General features: G+C 41.8%; 1 protein-coding gene across 2 annotated transcripts; it reads left to right on the forward strand.

The window, feature by feature from the left end:
* The first annotated feature begins 1,807 nt into the window (after positions 1–1,807).
* Positions 1,808–18,881, forward strand: LOC119745432. 2 transcript variants are annotated; one of them, XM_038221771.1, is made up of 3 exons: positions 1,808–1,973; positions 6,460–6,530; positions 11,752–18,881. In XM_038221771.1, the coding sequence occupies exon 3, from the start codon at positions 11,913–11,915 to the stop codon at positions 15,099–15,101; it is 3,189 nt and encodes a 1,062-aa protein (XP_038077699.1). In that variant the 5' UTR covers positions 1,808–1,973; positions 6,460–6,530; positions 11,752–11,912; the 3' UTR covers positions 15,102–18,881. The 2 variants fall into 2 exon arrangements, with proteins under 2 accessions (XP_038077699.1, XP_038077698.1); XM_038221770.1 differs by having other exon boundaries at positions 1,808–1,926.
* The last annotated feature ends 1,461 nt before the right edge of the window (positions 18,882–20,342 follow it).

Genomic DNA, 20,342 nt, shown 5'->3' on the forward strand with positions numbered 1-20,342 from the left:
GGGAAGGGGGGGGGGGGGGGGGCTGGAACCCATCTTCCAAATGGAGCGCTCTTCAAACTGACCAAGTGTGCCGTCACTACACGGACAAAATAATGAGTCAAAATAATGACCCACTTTGGGTTTTCTGGGTATATACATTGTTTTGGGGCAATTCAAGATTTGAAAGGGGGGTGCGTATAATTACGTCACTGGATAGCGAGTTTTTGGAACCAAAGCGCACCACCACAACCGCCCGTCAGCAAAACTGACAAAAACAGACTATATAGTTTACCTGGGCTTGGTGTTATGAGTTGAGTGGGCCAGCTGTCTCATAAAACGTCGATGCACATCCAGTCAGGAAGCGGCCGGTCATGCTCTCCCAAGTAACGTCGCAAAAAAGGCAACCACTCGAGTACACAACAAAAAGTAATATACATTTGCACCCCTCCCCTTGATGCTTGTCGAAAATTAACTTACCGAAAATTTGAGGTACTGAAAAACATTGCCCTGGCAAGGCACTAGTCAGAGGAGGCTCTCCACCTTATAATGAGACATGCCGCCGACTTATTTTTCCTTCCTCCATGATGATATGGTTGGTCTAACTAAAAAAAAGTCGAAATCATGCAAAAAAAGACCTAACAAAAACGACTTTTCCAAACTGTATCATAGTTGCACTAAAAATCAGTGTTGTACTCAGTAACGCCACAACCTCGTTGTGCTCGTTTCATCCCTATATACATATAATTTGTTTTTAGTTTGTTTTTATAACATCAATATATATTTTTTTATAATGATTCTTTTTGATCATATTTGTGTATATATATATATATATATATATATATATATTAATAATTGTATAATATTTTGTAACCAGTCCTGTAATTGGCGGTTTGTTCTGCTGTTGGATGTGGATAATAAATAAATAAATAAATAAATAAATAAATAAATAAATAAATAAATAAATAAATAAATAAATAAATAAATAAATAAATAAACCTCCGAGGCGGCCAAGGCCGGGCCTTGCACTCCGAGTCCGAGGCCAAGGCCGAGGTCGAAGCCATGAAAGTCGGCCTCGAGGCGGAGGCCGGCCTCCAAGCCGAGGCTGGCAGAGTCGAGACCTCCAACACTGCCAAAAAAAAAAAAATAAAAATCAGTCCGTTTCCGCGGCAAGTTTTGTTTCTCAGTAGTGAAGCTAGCAAGCAAAGACGTCAATCATTTCTCAAAGGTGTGTGTGTGGGGGGGGGGGGGGGGGGGGGGGGATACCGTGATCAGAAGTGATGCGAGCGCGAAGCGCGAATCCCTAAAGGCGTGGGGCCCGCTTAAAAACTTTGAATCCTAGATGCACTGTGGCATGGTGCGAATTAAGGCAATATCTGACCACTTTAACCAATTTTTTTTGCACTAAAGATCATCCGTTTGAACATCGTTTTCGATTTAAGTTGGAGTCAAGTTGAATCAGCTATTCTGAGCTATAAAATCATACAGGCCACCATTTTTATTCGGGGACGAAAAAAGTGTGGGGACAAACGATATGATATCTGTATCTGTAGCGTACTGCAAGCAAACTCCACTATGGGATATACGATTGCAGGCGCGTGGTGGCGCGTGGTGATACCACCCACTTTAAAAAGTGGGGGTCGGGACTTGGTCCCCCCCCCCCGTCCAAGTGACGCCCAAGACTGTACTAATATACCCCATGGCCTGCACCTGTGGGCCCACCGTACGCACCGCGCCGGCACCCAGACTGAATGAATCCAAAGCTGGAACGAAACCGATTTCTAAAAACATCGTCTCAGGAAAGGTTATTCACTGGTTCCCGAACTTAAATGATGCACAAATGAACGTGAAAACTGATGTAGCTGGTATCTGGCTTAATGAGAGATTGATGGGTAAACATGGCGTCAAACTCGAAAAGACTGTGATGCACTTCGTAAAGGACAGAGAGCGGTAAATTGTTGTCTTTTGTTTGAGCTCTTTCTCAATTGTAGTAACTTGTGAGTGACAGAAAATAATTAGTTTGAATTGCAGTTGATGAAATTGTGTAAACCGGACCGATTTCATTGTCTGCAGCTTTGTAGAATATTATGTTTTTTGTCATGTTTTGTTGAATTATGAAAATTGATGAAGAATAGGGGATATATTGCCGGCGGCAATCCCTATCAACAGAGGGCGCTGTACTCTCTAAGATAGGGCTGAATTATAAGATATATTTAACTACCACCAACGGTTGTGTAGCACCTGTGCTGTGGCCTAGTGCATAAGCAACGGATCTAATAAGCGGGAGGATGCAGGCTCGATCCCCGCTGGCGAAATTTTTAAGGCAATTTGCTTACGAGTCATCCGACTCGTAAGCAAACTTTAGTGCCTCAATTTGGAGCAACTATAGAATGCAGGGCCACGCCGAAGCAAGGTTTTTTATTTTGCCTGGAGGCGTGGATGGAATAGGAGTAATAGATATGCAAACCTGCAAAAAAGTGCTAAGTACAGCGAAGGAATGCACTGCACTTGTCTTCTAAGCTTCTCATGAAGGATTGGAAGGGAGGGCGTGCTTGTAAATGTGTTGGGGGCACTGTCTGGAGTGGCGGAGGCGCGGAGTCGAGTCTTGGAGTCGCAGAATCGCGCAGACGCGGGGCACTGGAGTGGCGGAGGCGCGGAGTCGCAGAGACTCGCGCGCCGATAGAGGGCGCAATTCTCGGCGGAATTTTTTTGAGAACGAAGCATCCATATCCATTTTAAATGGGCGCGCAAATTAGGAAGGGAGGAGGGCGACGGGGCATTGTCTGGAGCGGCGGAGGCGCGGAGTCTTGGAGTCGCAGAATCGCTTTAAATGGGCGCGCAAATTAGGAAGGGAGGAGGGCGACGGGGCACTGTCTGGAGTGGCGGAGGCGCGGAGTCGGGGAGTCGCAGAATCGCGGAGACGCGGGGCACTGGAGTGGCGGAGGCGCGGAGTCGCGGAGTCGCAGAGATGCGCACCGATAGAGGGCGCAATTCTCTGCGGCTCCACGACTCCACGATCGATTTTCGGAGGTAGGTCGACTGCGGTTCCACGTCTCCACGCAGCCGTACGGAGGCGCGGATGTAGAGTAAAGTGGCCCTGCATTCTATAGTTGTACCCTCAATTTTAATCATCGATCTCTCCTTGTATCTCAGGTGGCGTATCTAGTAATTTGGAGGCTGTTTTGAGGTAAATCTGATGTTTTAGTTGGCCAATGTCGTTTTTTTTTTGGGTCAACGGCAGTCGGCAGAATAGTGTCGCGCGACGTTTTCTCATGGTTTCTGGAGAATCGCCACCAAAATCATCGAAAAATTTCATATTTTAGTCTTTGTTGTTCTGTTTGAAGTCGATTTCTAGCTTCATGAATGTCTGTTGCATCGTATGAGGTATGAATTATGGAATCTGGGTCGGGATAATATAGGAAAAATGAACCGTTTTTGTAAGGCAGTGAATATTTTGCCGGAGACGGCAAACCTTTAGTAAATGTTAGTTTGCCGGATATGCAATGAACATGCGCAGTTACTGTTTTTTTGTACTTAGACATTTCCCGGTGACAAATTTTAGTCTGGCTCCATGCCAACATTATCGTTGTTACTTCGTATTCACAAGATGGGAATCAGATCATTTTATAATTTCGGACTTTATTTCCCTTTTAAAAAAAATCCTCCAGAGCCACAAATCTGAAAAAGAAAATGTAATACTCTGCAAAAAATGTTTGAGACATGTTAAAATAATAAAAGAAGGATATTCTTATTTATTTGGGGATGAGAAAAAAAACCTTAAATATGTGGTGCGGTCGGAATCGAACGCGAGTCATCCCGCCTACTAGAGCCTAAGTTGCTTAATCACTACACCAAACGTGCTATACAACTTTTGGTGGGAATTTAATACATCTTATAATTCAGCCCTATTTTAAAGAGTACAGCGCCCTCTGTTGATATGGATTGCCGCCGGCAAACCTTTAGTAATCGTTAGTTTGCCGTCATTACCTCCGGCAAAATATCCACTATCTTTTTGTAATGCACTGGGGATACACAGTCCGGGATTTCGGGATTCTTACGACCCGGTAGTTATAACGTAGTTGTGACTCCAGCTCTAATGCTATAGGCATTAAAGCTGGAGTTACTCAAGCTAGCTCTTGAGGATTTTTTTTAAAGGGGAAATAAAGTCCGAAATTGTAAAATGATCTGATTCCCATCTTGTGAATACGAAGTAACAATGATAATGTTGGCATGGAGCCAGACTAAAATTTGTCACCGGAAAATGTCTAAGTAAAAAAAAACAGTAACTGCGCATGTTCAGTGCATGTCTGGCAAGCTAACATTTACTAAAGGTTTGCCATCTCCGGCTAAATATCCACTGCCTTGAATTATCGTCATCATGATTTTTTTTTTGCATTGGTTGTCGGTCACTTCGCCATATTTCCATTTTGCCCCATTGCCACATCGCCTCACTGCCACTTGACCCCGTTGCCACTTTGCCCCGTTGCCACTTTGACCAGTTGCCACTTCGCCCCATCGCCACTTTGACTGACCTTCATTGAAATGATGTATGAAGAAAAAAGTGGCGTCAGGTTGCATTATTATTTTTCCAAAGCCACTTTTATTTCATTTGGGAAAGGATTCCATACATGATGGACATCACTAATTTTTCCCTGCAGTGACCTATCACTGTATGTAAATAAAAAAATAAAAAAAATGTTTAGCGTCCTGCCTTTTTGAAAAAAAAGGAAGGAGGAGGCCCTTTTTTTTTTCCTTCCAAAATGGCTGACCGACCGGGCTATTTTTCAAGATGGCTGCCAGCTTTTTTTTTTTAAATGGCCGCCACTTGGACTCAGGAATGACATACCATGGGCCAGATGCAACAAACAAAGAGGCCAAAATGATGTCACTGTTTAAAATTGATCATTTTTCGTTTCAAAAAAAAGAAAAAGAAGGAGGGGCCTCCAAAAAGGAAGCGGGCGCCAGGCGGGGACGCTAGACATTTTAAAAATTTTATTTGGCCTAATCATCGTTTCGCCTGGCTTTTGGGAATGTCATTTACAGTTGATATAGGCCTAATGAAGAAAAAATGGTTTGATATGCACATCAGTGGAGGACATTCTTACCTTTTTTATATTTCATTAATTACTAGTACTAGTACTAGTAATTAATTAAATATAAAAATGGTAAATAAGACCTTCCTCATCCCTGTAAATTCCAAAACCACATGGTAAACTGTAGACAGAACCTGTTGGACTCTGATTATTGGTGGTATGTGTAACCCCATGTAAAGCATATAAGGCCAAAAAAAATAATACTTCTGCTTCCGGTTACCTGACCGACCCTATTTTTAGGCTGCGACCCTAAACATTCTATCGGCAATTCCAAAAAAGAAAGAAAAAAGATTGAATAAATAAAAATAAAAGCTTGTTGTCTTTTCTGTCTTCACAAAATACATCTCAACAACCAATTTGCATCAAAAAATGCTTGTATTCATTTGTTTTCTTATTACATTCCCTATTTTTTTCAAAAGAAACCAAGTTCGCTTCGCGATCTGTCATCATACCTCACAATTCGATGTCACGGTGACTATAATCACGTGCGTAAACCTTGCTCAATGCAGTGATGACTGGTTCCCACCGCGCCGCGCAGGGGCCAATTTAGAAAACATGATGAAAATGCGGTAACCAGTCTGTCATGGCTATGCGATCGCTAGCGCCAGCATGGCTATGCATTAGGCACGTGCACTGTCAGTGTCAACTGGTCGGATTCGACATCGTAAAAATGCCAAGAAAACACCGATGGAGAAAGAACATTTTTGCAAGTTAATTCACAAAATTGATCTATCTTGTCTGTGTATGTATTTTCCGTGTTCAAGAGTTCATTTTGAGATCGCACTACTCGTATTTGGAGTGATACATGCAGCGTGTTTCCTGAAATTTTCGACCGTAAAACGAGGTCTGTCGGCCACGGGCCACACATGCACAGTGCATCACACGCTACAGAGTTTTGGCCAGCTTCCCGTCTTGACTAGCGTTGTGCATATGATGCGAACGGCCTGAATTTTCCATTCTTTTTTAAGAATTATCAAACGTAAATATGTTGACAATAATTAAGGTACGTTTTATTCACTTTTTGTGGCCATTTTGTGTATAGCTTTCGTACTGCAATGGAAATAGTTCAGGCTAAAACTTCGCATATAATTGAATACGCCATTCAATCTGCATAAAAAAAATTGGCAAAAAAAAAAATCTCGACCAACCGACCCTATTTTTGAAAGGCATGTAATCGGAAGCAGAACTATTTTTTTTCCCCGGCCTAATCAGTTGACCAGTGCAGTACTCACTCGAACAGATTCCAACAAACCTGGTGTTGGAGTTTGACTGGATGGAGATTGTTAGGGTTATGTAGGTATTATCTCAGCTGATATTTTGAAAATCATCTAATATTTGTCATGGACTACTTTTTCTGAAGTTGGGTTTCTCTGCTCTGTCTCTGTTGCAGTTCACCAGAAAACAATTGATCAGTCACATCGTCTTTCTGGAAACTTGGCCAAAATAAGGAAGGATCGGAAGGTAGGTTATTTATTTGTACATACATTTTGTTTGTTTTCAATCTGTTTTGTTACATGTATTTGGGTGTTTCTTTCAAGTAGGGGGCCAACCGTGACATGAGAGTCAAAATTTCAAAACGATCTTTATTCAAAATTTGTAGATAGGCCTATGTAGTTGATAATGCACACATTAAGTGTTGTTTTTCATTTGAGTCAGTGACTACTATTTATTGTAGCAACTCATTTACTGTATAGTGGTGCGTTCTGTAGGTTACTTTTTACTTGATAGGATTTACTGTATTTCCTCGTTTTTTACTTCTCATGAATGCCATGACAAATTGAAAAATGCTGTAAAAGTCTTGAGTGGTTTGGAGTTTCCTCGCTTTTTTCCTGAATTCCCAGTTGCATGCCTGCATACTATAACTGTTGGCAGCTACGTTTTGGATACCTACCATGTATTTTTAACACAGGCTTATTTTTCTAAACAGGGTAAGCCTTAAGGATTTTTTTTTGTATAGCAAAACTGCTATGCAAATTTTGATTTGCATAGAAGTTTACCAATTTTGCATAGCAGTTTTGTTATATACTCAAATTTAGCCTCGGCTTTGCAATTACTATTTACCTGTCAGTGTCAGACTGTACAAACTACAAAGCAATAAAGAAGTAACTTACGTTAAGCTGTGAACTTAATGACTCATCAGTTGTCTGTTTATTTCAGGAGCTGCATGCTTGCTGGAATAACTTTCGAGTGAAAAAGCAAGTTATTAACCCGGGCCATTCCTGGCCCGGGTCTAGATCCGCCTGCCAATTATTGGTAGTATTTGCCTTGATACCGGTAGTTTTCGTCATGTTTTCATCAATATGCTACACAGCGCACAAACAACAACACAGCTGGGATTTTGACGTTTTAGTTCCCACGAATCCCACGTGCGTATCAAGTGATTTACTTGAAGGGGTAAACCCGTTTTCCGTGTCGGCAAAATGTTTAAGATAAACCGACAAATATCTAAAGAATAGTGATGAGAAAAGGGCTCCATTTACCTGGGTGCACGCATGCACCAGTGCATGTAGATTTTTGCTTGTGCACGTAGCTTTTTTACTGAGCATGCACGACGTGCATGTAACTGTTTTAGCCACCAAAATACTCATTTCATGCATATATTTACCAGTGAGTGAGAATAAGAATAAAGTTTGTTGAATACTTGACCAGATAGTGTACAAACGTGTTATTTCTTTTATAAATCCATAAATTATTCCTCGCACAGTCGCAGCAGATTCAAAGTACATGTACGAGGTAAAATCTCGACGTACGTCGCGTCCTAGCCCTGCAACCTCCTCTGATCATGCACGTGATTTACCACGTGATACATGCTGCGGATAATTTGGTATCGCACTGACGCCCCAGGCATTCCTTATGTCCGGATCATAAGTGCGATTCCAAATTATTAGCTGCGTTTATCACGTGGTCTCATTATTGGCCAATCAGACGCCGCCTGTTTACAAACTAAACACGTACAGATTTTATACAGCTGAACAAAATTGACGTTCTTTTTCAGTATTTAAGCTTAACTAAATCAAAACATGATGGATGTTACCAATACCATGTCCGATAGTTGTGGAATTCAGTGGACCGAAATTTGGTGGCAAGTACACTTTGTGTCAACTTTTCATGATCAAAATGTTGTATAGCAGTTTTGCAATGCACTTTAAAAATTGCGTCGCAGTTGGCCTCGAATGTGTCGCAAATTGCGATGCGATACCGCTTATTGCGGACACTGTTTCTAAATGTAGTTTCAGTTGCACAACTGGACAGTTGGTTTTTAACAAAATTTGTAAAATCTGACAATTTTGGTTTCTCCTTCCCTAACTTTGGCTCGTCAATATTGAAACAACCATGCTGCTAAAACACCAAATACAATGTATGTATACAGGTAACTTCTGTTGTGTATCTTTCACAGGGGCAAAAGTACTGAAATGTAGTCACATGAAATAATCAGTTTCACAACTCACAACCATTAAAGTTGGAAAAGACATTGCACTGACTTATTAAACAACAGTTGTTGGAGTTTTATTGTTTGCTCAAAAAAATGTAGGTAAAATACTAGCGTTCAAGGTTTACAATGGATGGTATACATACAGGGTGATTAAAAAAAAGCGGAACCCAAACCCCCAAAAATATATTTCATATTTAAAAAAAATGTGTAGCACCAAACGTAATAATAACTGGAAAGCCAATTTCATAAGCTACTTTTAGAGTGGAAAAACTACTGAAATTGCTCAATCCGTTCAGAAGATATTAACATTTAAACGCAATAACCCTAAAACCTGTTTCGTCAAAAAAAAAGCTGTTTATTGTGTATTCTGATTGTTTGGAACAACAAAGAAAATGACACAGAATACTTGTTTCAACAACTGCCAACAACCGTAGCGCACAATATCTTTATTAACAACCCTGGTTAGGCAAACTATGATTTATAAAATCCCCTTTTTTTTAAAAGACGGGCCTTCAAAAGGACCTTGTTGAATATTTGTAACTTTTAAACTAAGTTTCATCGCTGGTGATGTTTGAAGACAATTGTGGCGACGATTCTTGAAATCGCATTTTGGACGAAAGAGGTTTTAGGGTCATTGTGTTGAAATGGTGATATTCTTTGAACAGATTGAAAAATTTCAGGAGTTTTTTCTATCTAAAAGTTGCTCATGCAATTGGGTTTCCAGTCATTATTATGTTTGGTGCTACATCATTTTTTGTTAAATATGAAATATAATTTTAGGGGTTTGGGTCTCGCTTTTTTTTTTATCACCCTGTAGCATACATGTACACGTACAGATTTCAAATGAAACGCAGATCTGAAGACATGCATAACAACAGGTGTCTACAGATGAATCTATGACAATGCATGAGCAAAGCAGTGATGTCTTTCCCAACGTGCCCAGCGCAATCCCGATCACAAACAAGTGCGTTATACGCAAAGAGACTCTTTCAAGATCGAGTGCGACCATACGATTTGACCTTGTTGATATGTATGTGGCCTATTTTCGAGTAGTATAATTGGGGTGTAAGTGGCGCCACCAACGTCAAAATAGTCCACTTCTCCCCCCCCCCCCCCAAAAAAAATTGTGAGCCCCCCCCCCCCCAGCCAAATCCTGGGTGCGCCACTGGACCTTACCACGCACATGAATATCGATCATGATAGACTGGTTCCTGCTTGTAAAAACACCCCAAGAAACAAGTGTATCCCAAATGGCAGTGAAGAGATTGGAGCCGGAGTATACATGAACTGGTTCCCGCCCGTATGAATTCCAACTGATCATCAAGGGATTTGGGCAGAAACCATTGTGTATGTTATCACTATGCATTAGAGTAACAACGACTTTGCCAAACTTGATTTGGAAAGACGATGTCCATGGATGATCAATATTATTACGAACTTGTTCTACGAGACCACGTCAGCGCTGTGCTTGTTCGGAATGACCTTCTGCTTCGCCATTGATTGATGGTCCTTCACACAAGGTGGAGAACATTATACCTTCTGCTGTTTAAACAGTCACAGACAGACAAAAATTCCATTCCTTTTCCCCTTCCATGTGTTTTACACAGGTTAATCACAAACAGTCATCAGATTTCAAGCAAGCACTCTGACTAGTCAAATTCAGACAACAGACAAAAGCAGGAAACTGGTGGCACAGCTGTCATATCAATCACATACAGTCAAAGCACAGCTGTATCAAGTTACATAAATAGTCACAGCCAGTAATCCCGCTTTATGTAGGCTGGGAGCTCTTAACTGTTCAAAACAGTCACTTGATTGATTTTGACTGAAAAGACAACTTGGCACAGAACATGTATGTTTGCATAGGAGAGTTAAATGATGAAATCAGGCCTTGCACCTTTAAAGGTATTATTTACATTTTAAGGGAGAAAAATTAGGATTAACACCATCAATTGGGACTTAAATACACCTTTAGATGGTTCAGGAAGCCTACACCAGCAAAGTTGAGAACATATAATTACTGTAAACAGATCAAGGAATGATAAAAAATCAAAAGTGAGTGTGCTGACTGAACAATTAATTGAGTTTCTAAAGAAATTACAATTCAAACTTCAAAGAAAAACATTTAGGCTCAGATCTTGATTTTCATTAAATCAATGATTTTAGGTAATTTTGCAAATCCTACACGTAAGTTGAGTTGATGCTGATGAAGTAGAGATGTTTACATGCGTGTGTTAACTACACCTTACATGCACTTTGTAATTATTAAAGTGGAATCAGTTGATTTCTTCAGTATTTATGTACCCTTGTACCAATGAGGTTGATTGCGTTAGACAAAATCAAGGGATTTTTTTTTTTTTAAATCGCTGATTCAGTGTAACTTTTTTAGAGGTATTTATCAATGCCTATTGGGATTTTTTTTGGGAAATTTCCAAATACTGAATTGAGTTTTGTGGATGATTGGTATCATCCTTATTGATGGGTGTAAGAGTGCATGAGAAGATTCAGACACACTTGAGACAAATCATTTTTTTGAAAGTTAAAAATAATATAACAAATCTGATTTAAACAAACAAATCTGATTCAAATCAAATAAATTTGATTTAAACAAAAAATAGTAAAAAACAAAAACTCGCCAACCATGATCTTTGGAATTGTTGGCATTGTGGATAAATCGATAAAATATTTTTGTTTCATTAATGGAAATGTAAAGTTACCAGTTGGTAATTAGGCCTAACCGATGCACATGTGTAAAATGTTGGCTTTAAAATACCCACATTCAGCAGAAACTGTCATTCATCAAAGTGCAATGTATGTATGTGAGAACATGGAGTGCCTTTGTAATTTGAGTTGCTGGTTTTTTCTTCAGTATGAAAAAATACTCAACCATGTTTAAGTAACGGGGGAGTGTGGCCAAGTGGTTAGGCTTCGTGACTCATGATCAGAGGGTCAGGGATTCAAATCCAGCTAACGGTCCTATATTGCATTCTTGGGCAAACCGCTTCACACCCACTTGCCTCTCTCCATTCAGGAGTATAAATGGGTATCGGCATTAGCTGGGGAGTAACTTGCGATGGACTAGCATCCCATCCATGCCATCCAGGGGGAATAGAAATATCCTCAGTCGTTTCATGGTACAGAAATTGGAGATCAACGCTGGCCTGATTGGTCACATTGGCTCGTGGAAGACTTTACTTTACTTACTATATTTAAGTAATTATTTCTTGTACACTTTTGTTTTCTCCACAGATTGTTTAAGATACCGAATATGTAGTTGTATCTTGATGTCTTGCGAGTTGGAGCACCGTTGTCAACCTTGGATCAGCATTGTCAGCGTTTCTGGAGCATGCTGACGTATCAGGTTAATCCAATTAACAGTTGACGTTTCACAGCTACATCTTTCACTGGGAATGGATGACCATAGCCCAGAGGATATCACATGCGGTGATGACAGTTCAGTAGGAGGGCCTATACGTCACCATAGTAAAGTCAATCACCCTTCCCCAATGGATGGTGCGGGTGATGATGATGGCCACACTGTGGGTAATACCAGTGACCATCCTGTGATATCAGTGGACAATAATGGGGAACCAGAGCTGGACCAAGCCAAAGAATCAACTCAACTACCCCACAGGGAGGAGCCAGAACATCTCTTGCCAGACAGCATCATGCCCACCCACATAACCCGCTGTGACAGTGCCTGTGTGCAAAACAATGCAACCCACGAGAGACAGAAATCCGGCGAAATTGCCCAGGAAAAGCAACACCCATGCTCAACCAGTGAAAACTCATTCGCTAAGGTCCCTGATCACGCTGGACTGAATGTCTCGCCATGTGGGGACTGCTGCAAAGAGGATGGAAAAGGAAAGGATTCAATAACTGCAGGAGACCGTCCTGGGGACCAAAAATACAGTGTGGAGCATTTACTGCAGCCGTCTCCAAACAACAGTGGACAGAGTAAAGGACTCCACTGTGAAGACTCAGAGAATCATCCAGGGTGTGGGTCAAAAACGAAACATCCTGTTGCTTTGGAGAAGCATAACTTCTGTCGAACCAAGGGATACCGTTTTGCCTTACTGTCAAAATCCCAGGCATCAGGTGCTGATGTAAGGGAGAGAAATGCACAGTTCACAGCAGAGGGCTCCGAATCAGAAATGATACCATGTTCCACTGTTAATACCTCCCCAGACCAGTATCAGATAGATGTTGTCTCACATACGCCTGTAGGTGCTGAGACTGTTCCAAGCAGCGTCAATGCTTCAACTCAAGAAAACACAATATGCAGCTCTGGACATGCATCCCCAGCAGTTGAAAATGCAACCCAAGGCAAAGGCCTCACTTACCAAGCTGGAGAAGCTGAAGAATTGGAGAATGATTCCTATATACACACGGACGATAGTTCCAGAGACCGAGAGATGAAAGCAGAGTATGAAGGTGGGAACTCACAGGATCCCACTTCATCACTGTGTGAAAAAGATCTCAGTGAAACAGAAGCTGTGAATCAACTGAGGCCTGGGGTGAAAATTAAAGTGAGAAATTCCCCAAGAGAAGAAATAAGCTCACTGTGTGATTCAGCCTCAGATTTTGTTGGTGCAGCTGTGAAGCAGGAGCCAATTGACACAAGGACCATCATCAGTCCAGGGACTAGGCGTATCAGTCCTGGAAGGCTCAGCACCAGCCCAGGGTCAAAACGTTTGCGGCCACGGAACTCTCCAAAACAGTTCACAGGGAAGCCTGTTAATTTTGTGAGCATGGAGGGGAAGCGGCTGGAGACCCTGCTTCGGCCGAAAGCCAAGAGAAAGAGAGTCTCAAGCATAGGGACAAAAGAGCCAACCCCCTCTCCCCAACAGGAGCAGCCCAGTCCAACAGCTCCACTTGAAGAATCTAATGGAAGCGAGAGCCCTCAGGCCAACAATGACAGTGACAGCTCAAAATCAAGGAAGGGCAAAAAAAGTGGCCAGCCAGTCCTAGTTTTCCACCAGGTCATTCCACCAAGACCTAGGGCACCCTTGCGGGAAGAGACGCCACCCGAAAGTTCCAGTGGGTTGATCAGTTCCATGTTAAGAAATATTGCTGAGCAAATCCAAGAACCCAACACCGGGGACCAAACAACTACACAACAGAACACTGACGCAGACAATAGGGACTTGCAGCATCAAGCCCCTCTTCAGCAAGTGCCTCCTAATACTCACAGACCTCAAATCAGTGCACCTGTGCAGCCAGGCTTCCGCCGCCGGCCGCAATTAAGGTTCAGTGACTACAGCAACTGGTTCACAAGTCAAAACTATCTATCCAGACAGGGCCCTAATAAGCAGCCAGAAGAATCTGGCTTTCTGGCATGGAAGCGGGCGAAAAGAACAGATGAAGCACTCTCTGATCAGCAGAGACAGCCCTCCTGGACAAACTGGCCAACTAATGCTGAAGATAGAATCAGTGCCAGCCACGGAATTCATCCAATTGGAGCAGCCCTCAGCCAGGTTGGTGGAAGTTCAGTGCGAGAACTTTTGCAGCGGACCAATGAGCCGGGGCCCTCGGGGGCTGGAATGAGCAGGCTTGCAGAGGCTCTCAGGCCAGGTGGAAATAGAGTTGGCAGTGGGGTTGGTGTGGTTCCGACCGCAACTGTAGCTGGTGTTGTGGGCTCATCCAACTTCTCGTTCAGTCACGGCCAGCAAGATATACTGCGTCAGTATCTGACATCCCATGTTGAGCTGCCAACATCCACTTGCCAAAGTATCACCAGTTCAACCATCCCGACTTCTGTGATGGATACCCAGCCTGTCATGACCACCCAGGCACACGTGGAGGACTGTCCTCCGCCCCGTCAGGTCCGATCCTTCCGCTGGCCTCAATCAAGCCACTTCCATCAGCCTGACCATCCAAATCCCACCAGGAAGCGTGTCAGACTCGTCTCGGATGAGAGTCGCCACAGCCCACCAACCACCCTCAATGATGACGTCAGCTCTAATCATTCGACAGAATCCAGCAGCTCACACCGGACAGTGCCCTCAATCAACCGGGATCAGCAGACAGCCCCTATGGCCGAGCCGCCTGACATCAAACCGGATATTAAAACACTTGCAGGGTACAAGCAACCTGGTGCAAGCAGTACCAATCCCAGGCAGTCTGACTCCAGCTCCAGCAAGTCAAACTTTAACACAGACTCTTTAATCCGTCACTTATTGGTGCAGGGAACCTCCTCCGCTAACAGCATTCCTTGGGAGCAGAGAATGCAAGCTTCCGCGTCTACCTGTAGTGATGACCATCAGATACACGTACCTACCATGGCGCATGACGTGCCTGCCGCAGATCCCACACTGCAGCCAGGCAGCAGCTCAGGGACAGAGGAGGAGACAAAGTCCGGGGTCCCTGTCAAACGGGACTCCTACACTCGCTTGGATCTAGACACCGGCCAGACGCAGACCACCAGCTACACCTGCGAGCACTGTGATGTCATCTTCAGTGACAGCGTCATGTACATCTTGCACATGGGTTGCCACGGCCGACGGAGTGCGTTTGAGTGTAACCAGTGTGGCGCGGTGTTCCGGGACAAGTACGAGTTCACAATACACTTCATTCAAGGGGAGCATAGCCCAAAGTAATGTAATTTTTTTATATAAAATTGATGTACATGTATTTTGAGCCATGTTGAAAACTGGATAACGAGTACAGAATCAAGTTTGAGTAAACTGAAATATAAAGACTTTTTTAATAGTGGTAGTTTTGCTTCGAGATGTGCGCGTAAATTCAGTGTTTGTTTTTGCCCTTAACAATAGTCTCTCAGATAGCACTGAGCTCTTATGAAATTATGTCGGTGGAAGGCAACACCGGATATTGAATTAAAAAAACATGAACAGGGCAAGTAAAAAAGAAAGCGACCTGGATTAGCCCTGACAATTCCCATGCAGTCAACTACAACACCAGGGTTTGCCGAGTGTGAGTACTGCACTAGTAAAACTGATTATGCTTTACATGGGGTTAGTTGTACCACCATAATTGTCCAATAGTTTGTGTGTACAGTTTACCACATGGTGTTGAAATTTGCAGGGGTGAGGATGGTTCGTAGTAATTACTCAAGGGGGTTCGTGTTAATGACTTGTTTCCTCTGAAAAAGCATTTAATTTTTCATATACAACTGAAGCGTGTATTAAATGAGCATGTTCTTCCACTCATTTTATAAAGGAGAAAAAAACCCCCAAGGTTCAGTCAGGCATTCTAGAGTTGCGCCGAACCAAGTTGAAGTCAAGATTTGAATTGAGTACATGAAAAGTTCGACATCTGAAACAATTAGGAGCGACTAGACGTGCCAGATGGCGAAAGATCGACAGTTGAAGCCGTTCAGAACGACTCTAGAGCATCTTGATTTTAGACGTCGCACTAGTTGTAAGCCAAACTCAATGCAAATTCATGTAAATAAGTAGCCACCTTACGACAAACCACACAAGTACCCATAAATTAGGACTGTAGGCGATGTCTTTAAGGCACAACACAGCGCATACAATTTAAATTGTTTCTTTTTGCAGGATCTATCCTGTCAAACAGAAAATGTTGACGTCGTGTCAAGGAGCAAAAGCTTAAATGTACATACCTCTGTTCCTATATAACACAAGATAATTTGTTTAAGTGAAAAACCGAGACTTCCAGTATCCATATGGTACAGGCATCGTGCAGTCTTAAAAAACATGTTTGTACATGACGTGACTTGCAAGAGATAACGCGTGAGCGCACCTGGCTTGCTAGCTGTATGGCTAGCTGTCCTTAATACGTGCGCAGTACGCTCTGAATAGTCAATCAGCGTCGTTTTCTACCCGGCCAGGCGTTTAGTGAAGGAATGCTTACGCAGCCCATGCATGCAACTTAACTACGCGCAATGCCGGCTTTTTGCTTAGATCTAGTGTTCGTTTGTTTGTACACTATCCTCCAAAATGTATTAAGTTTGCCTGACTGAAACCAATCTATTTGGTCTGCGCAACTTTGGAATGCATGTCTGAACCGGGGGTTACATGTAATGAAATTGATCCATGCTTTCAAAAGTCATGCATGAACCCACTTTTACTGCTGTCCACGGAATGCTAAACACTTAAAGCTATTTAGCTAAGTGAGAATACAGGCATTACAAATTTTGTACACTTTAATACAAACTTGATCACGTGTTGGAAATCGCCAGTAACAAAAATTGTCTACTTGTACCACTGAACCGAAAGTGACTTACTTTTTTGGGGTGTTTTTTCTAAAGGTCCAACAAATGTTTCTACAGCAAAGTTTTGCTCTTAAACGGAGTGAATGTTCTACGCAGATTGAATTTTTTTATATATTGATTTATATAGTTTGCATACATTTTGATAACTTTTACAGTATGTAAATATTACTTTATAATAATTATATGTTTGTACGTACATGTAGCAGTTGCTGTCAAAATTGTATACATTTTTGAATGGGAGGTTTGCGGTAATGCCATGTGAATGATTTTTTTTGGGTGAGTTGTGTGTTTATGAGAGGAAGCAGTTGGTTTAACTTGACGTTTCGAACAGTATGCTCCATTCGTCGTCAGGAGACTGCTGGACTCTTGTTGGTGTAATACTTTAAGTAGTGGATGCTGAGTTCAGTTGACCATTAAGGCTGGAGATACTGGAACAGGATGCTAAGATGCCGGGTAGGATGCTAAAGTGAGCTGTGCGTGCTCACTGAAGCATGTCAGAAGGATAGTGCTACAAGCTCAGCTACAGGCAGAGTTGTAGTCGAGTACTTTCCGAGTACCAGGTTTACTTCCAGATATTAAGATGGTTTTGGTATGGATAAGCTGCATAATACAGACATTGGACAGTAAATTCTTACCAAAAGACTTTGGACAATCAGAATCTTGTAAAAACTAAGCTTTTGAGACGAAAGCATTCGAAAAGTACTCGCCGAGTACTTTCCGAGTACTTTTCGAGTGCTTCCGTCTCAAAATTTGAATTGAAAATGTATTTTTGATATATCTGAAGTCTCAGGTTTATTTGTTTTCAAACGCTAGCAACATTTGCTATCTACTGTCAATGTTTCTCTCGCGTTGTTCACAAGAAATAGCTCAATATTTAGTAGCAAACAAAGTACTCGGAAAGTACTCAACTACATGAACATCAAGCAGAGTGCCATGGGTAGAGGGGACTCATAGGCAAAATGTCCAGTTAAAGGGACACTGCATCCTGGACTGAGCCCAATTGGGCTACAAAACGTGCTTTGAATGAAATGCTATTAATCGGAAAGAACTTTTAAAAGTAGGATGTAAACATCAACACAACTAGCATTTAAAAACAGGGCGGTTTTGTGTTATTCTTGTGTTATGCGTGCGAGAACGACTTTCTGGGTCCACTCTTGGCGAGCCCAAAAAGTTGGGCTGTTCATGCTAGTTGTGATTCCAGCCATAAAGTGTTCGCCTTTTGCGGACGTGTAAGAAACCACATTTGTGCATTGGTGCTGTGCGAAATGTTATGTGACATACACAAGGTGTATCGTGCATGGACTGAAACGACAGGAAAAACATATGCGTACTCCGTCGTGTCCGATGTAAACAATCGGATTGTTTGGTCTTTTCTTGCAAACGAAGTAGGTTGGTTTCCTTTCAACTAGATGTTTGAAATAGGATAAGTAAACAATCCAAAACAAGAAAACTTTGTGGATTTCAGGATGCAGTGCCCCTTTAAACCAACTGGTTCTTCAGAACCACACAACTCACAGAGATATCATTCACATGTTTGACCCCAAACCTCCCATTCACTGATCATGTCCGCCATGCAAGTCTCGTTTTAATTTTTGTAAGGACTCTGTGCAACATTGTCTATTGTGGATGGTTACGACTGGATTTTTATATGTAAAAATATATGTACATGTGAAGTGCATGCTGGTGTTTGTAATCGGCCAAAAGTTATGTACATGTACAATGTACAGTAAAACAGGGTGCAATTTCAATGAACAGCTCAGCTGAATTTTTTTTCACGTTAGAAAAATGGTACAAATGTAGTTCTTTTTCTTAATTGGTTATTACTCTTTTTTGTAGGGGGGGGGGGAAGGCATTGCCTTGATTTCTCTTTCATATTAGTCTTGTGTGCTTCATTGAAGATAAAACTGTATACAATGTAGCTGTTTTATTGTATCCATGAATATAAGAGTGTATATACTTGTAAGCAAATTGACTGCATTTGTGGCAACATTTGAAATTTGACTCTCTTTTGCTATGATCCAAGAATGATTAATGGAATGTAAGCCTGTCTGCTACTTTACAACTGAATAGTGAGCAGACACTACTGTTAACAACACTACATGGGGATGCCCATCTCTTAAAGGGAATGTACACATGTACAACATTTGCTTTTGCTGTAATTTTCAGAAATAAATGGATTCGGAGGATTTGTACGTTATAGCAAATATTGTTAAACTGACTTGTTTCACGTTTGGGGCTTGTAAATGCTGGGGGAAAAAAAGAAAAACAAACATGTTCGTGTAGTCTGGTTCCCTGACCCCACTTAAGATGAAACAGAGAAATTTATAGACTTTGGGGAATTGTAAGATCAGAGAATCAGTCTGGCAGGCTTGTACCTCTTCACAGGTGTGTAATCAATTGCAAAGAAATTCGGATCAACTGTTATGAAAAATTCGGAGCGATTTTTGTGAAAAAAAAGCCAGTTTTCTCCAACGCTGGTCGACCGACCAGCATTGGAAAAATACAAATTTCCTTGAAAATTTCAGCACACCAGGAGACACAATTTTACAGGATGCTTTAGACTGCCATTCTCTTACAATTCAGTAAGGTATTTCGTGATAATTTGATCATTTTGTTTTTTGATGTTTGCAAATGTATCTTCCCTTTAAACACTGAGGATGTGTATTTTGCCATTTTAGGAAAATTATTGCATCAACCGGGGTTGAAATTTATCGGGCTTATGACTGGTCACACAAAATATCGCGCCAGGGGCGGATCCAGAAATGTTTGCGGGGGGGGGGGGGGGGGGGGGTCATCAGCAAACTTGTTTGTAAAATTAATGTAGACAGGTTTTTTCTTCACGACACTTGGCTTCCAAAAATCAACAGGTGGTTGGGGGTAGTACCAGACTTCCAATGGGGCGCTGTTCAAATCTGAGGATTGTTAACACTATATTACAGAATATATAGTGTGCAAATACCCCCCCCCCCCGCATTGCGCCTCTTCCTCAAAATTGATCAGAAATTAGTGCCTTCATTGCACAGAGCATAGTGATTTTCAGCCAACAGTGAAATGAAAACAATTGTGTGCCAAACAGGGAAGTTGGTTGCTATACACACGTACCGGTAGTCAATAATTGTTCGGTATACTCGTAGTAGTTTTCAAGTGGCATTCTACTGAACTGTACATGTGAACTCATGGGCAATTCCATGATTTATTTTTCTTAATTAACCCCGTCGGCCCCGGCCCGAGTCCCCCAGTTTTAATACAATTTTGTCACACACCATGGAAATGGAATATATTGATTAAATATTACTTTGTAGGTGTCATCCATCATTGTGAGTTATTGCATAATTTGGTCCAGTATGAAATATTCCTGTGCAGACACATTCATAGTAAATTTTGACTGGGGGATGACCTCCATCTAATATATGCAAATGATCTCCTTGAAATTCGTTACGACATGTCCCTGAATAATTACTTGGACAGCCCCGCCCCCTTTCACAGGTTGTCTCCGTATAAATTAATACAAAGTGTTCTCAAGTTATCGTTCGGAAATCGAGTGTATTGTTTTCCCCCATAAATGTTGACTTTAAATCGGATTGTATATTTGTCACGGTGAACACACCAGATTGTTCGGGTTATAATACTCTTATTGTTTAAC

The sequence above is a fragment of the Patiria miniata genome, unplaced genomic scaffold (assembly GCF_015706575.1).
Source record: "Patiria miniata isolate m_02_andy unplaced genomic scaffold, ASM1570657v1 HiC_scaffold_7, whole genome shotgun sequence".
Lineage (NCBI taxonomy): Eukaryota > Metazoa > Echinodermata > Asteroidea > Valvatida > Asterinidae > Patiria > Patiria miniata.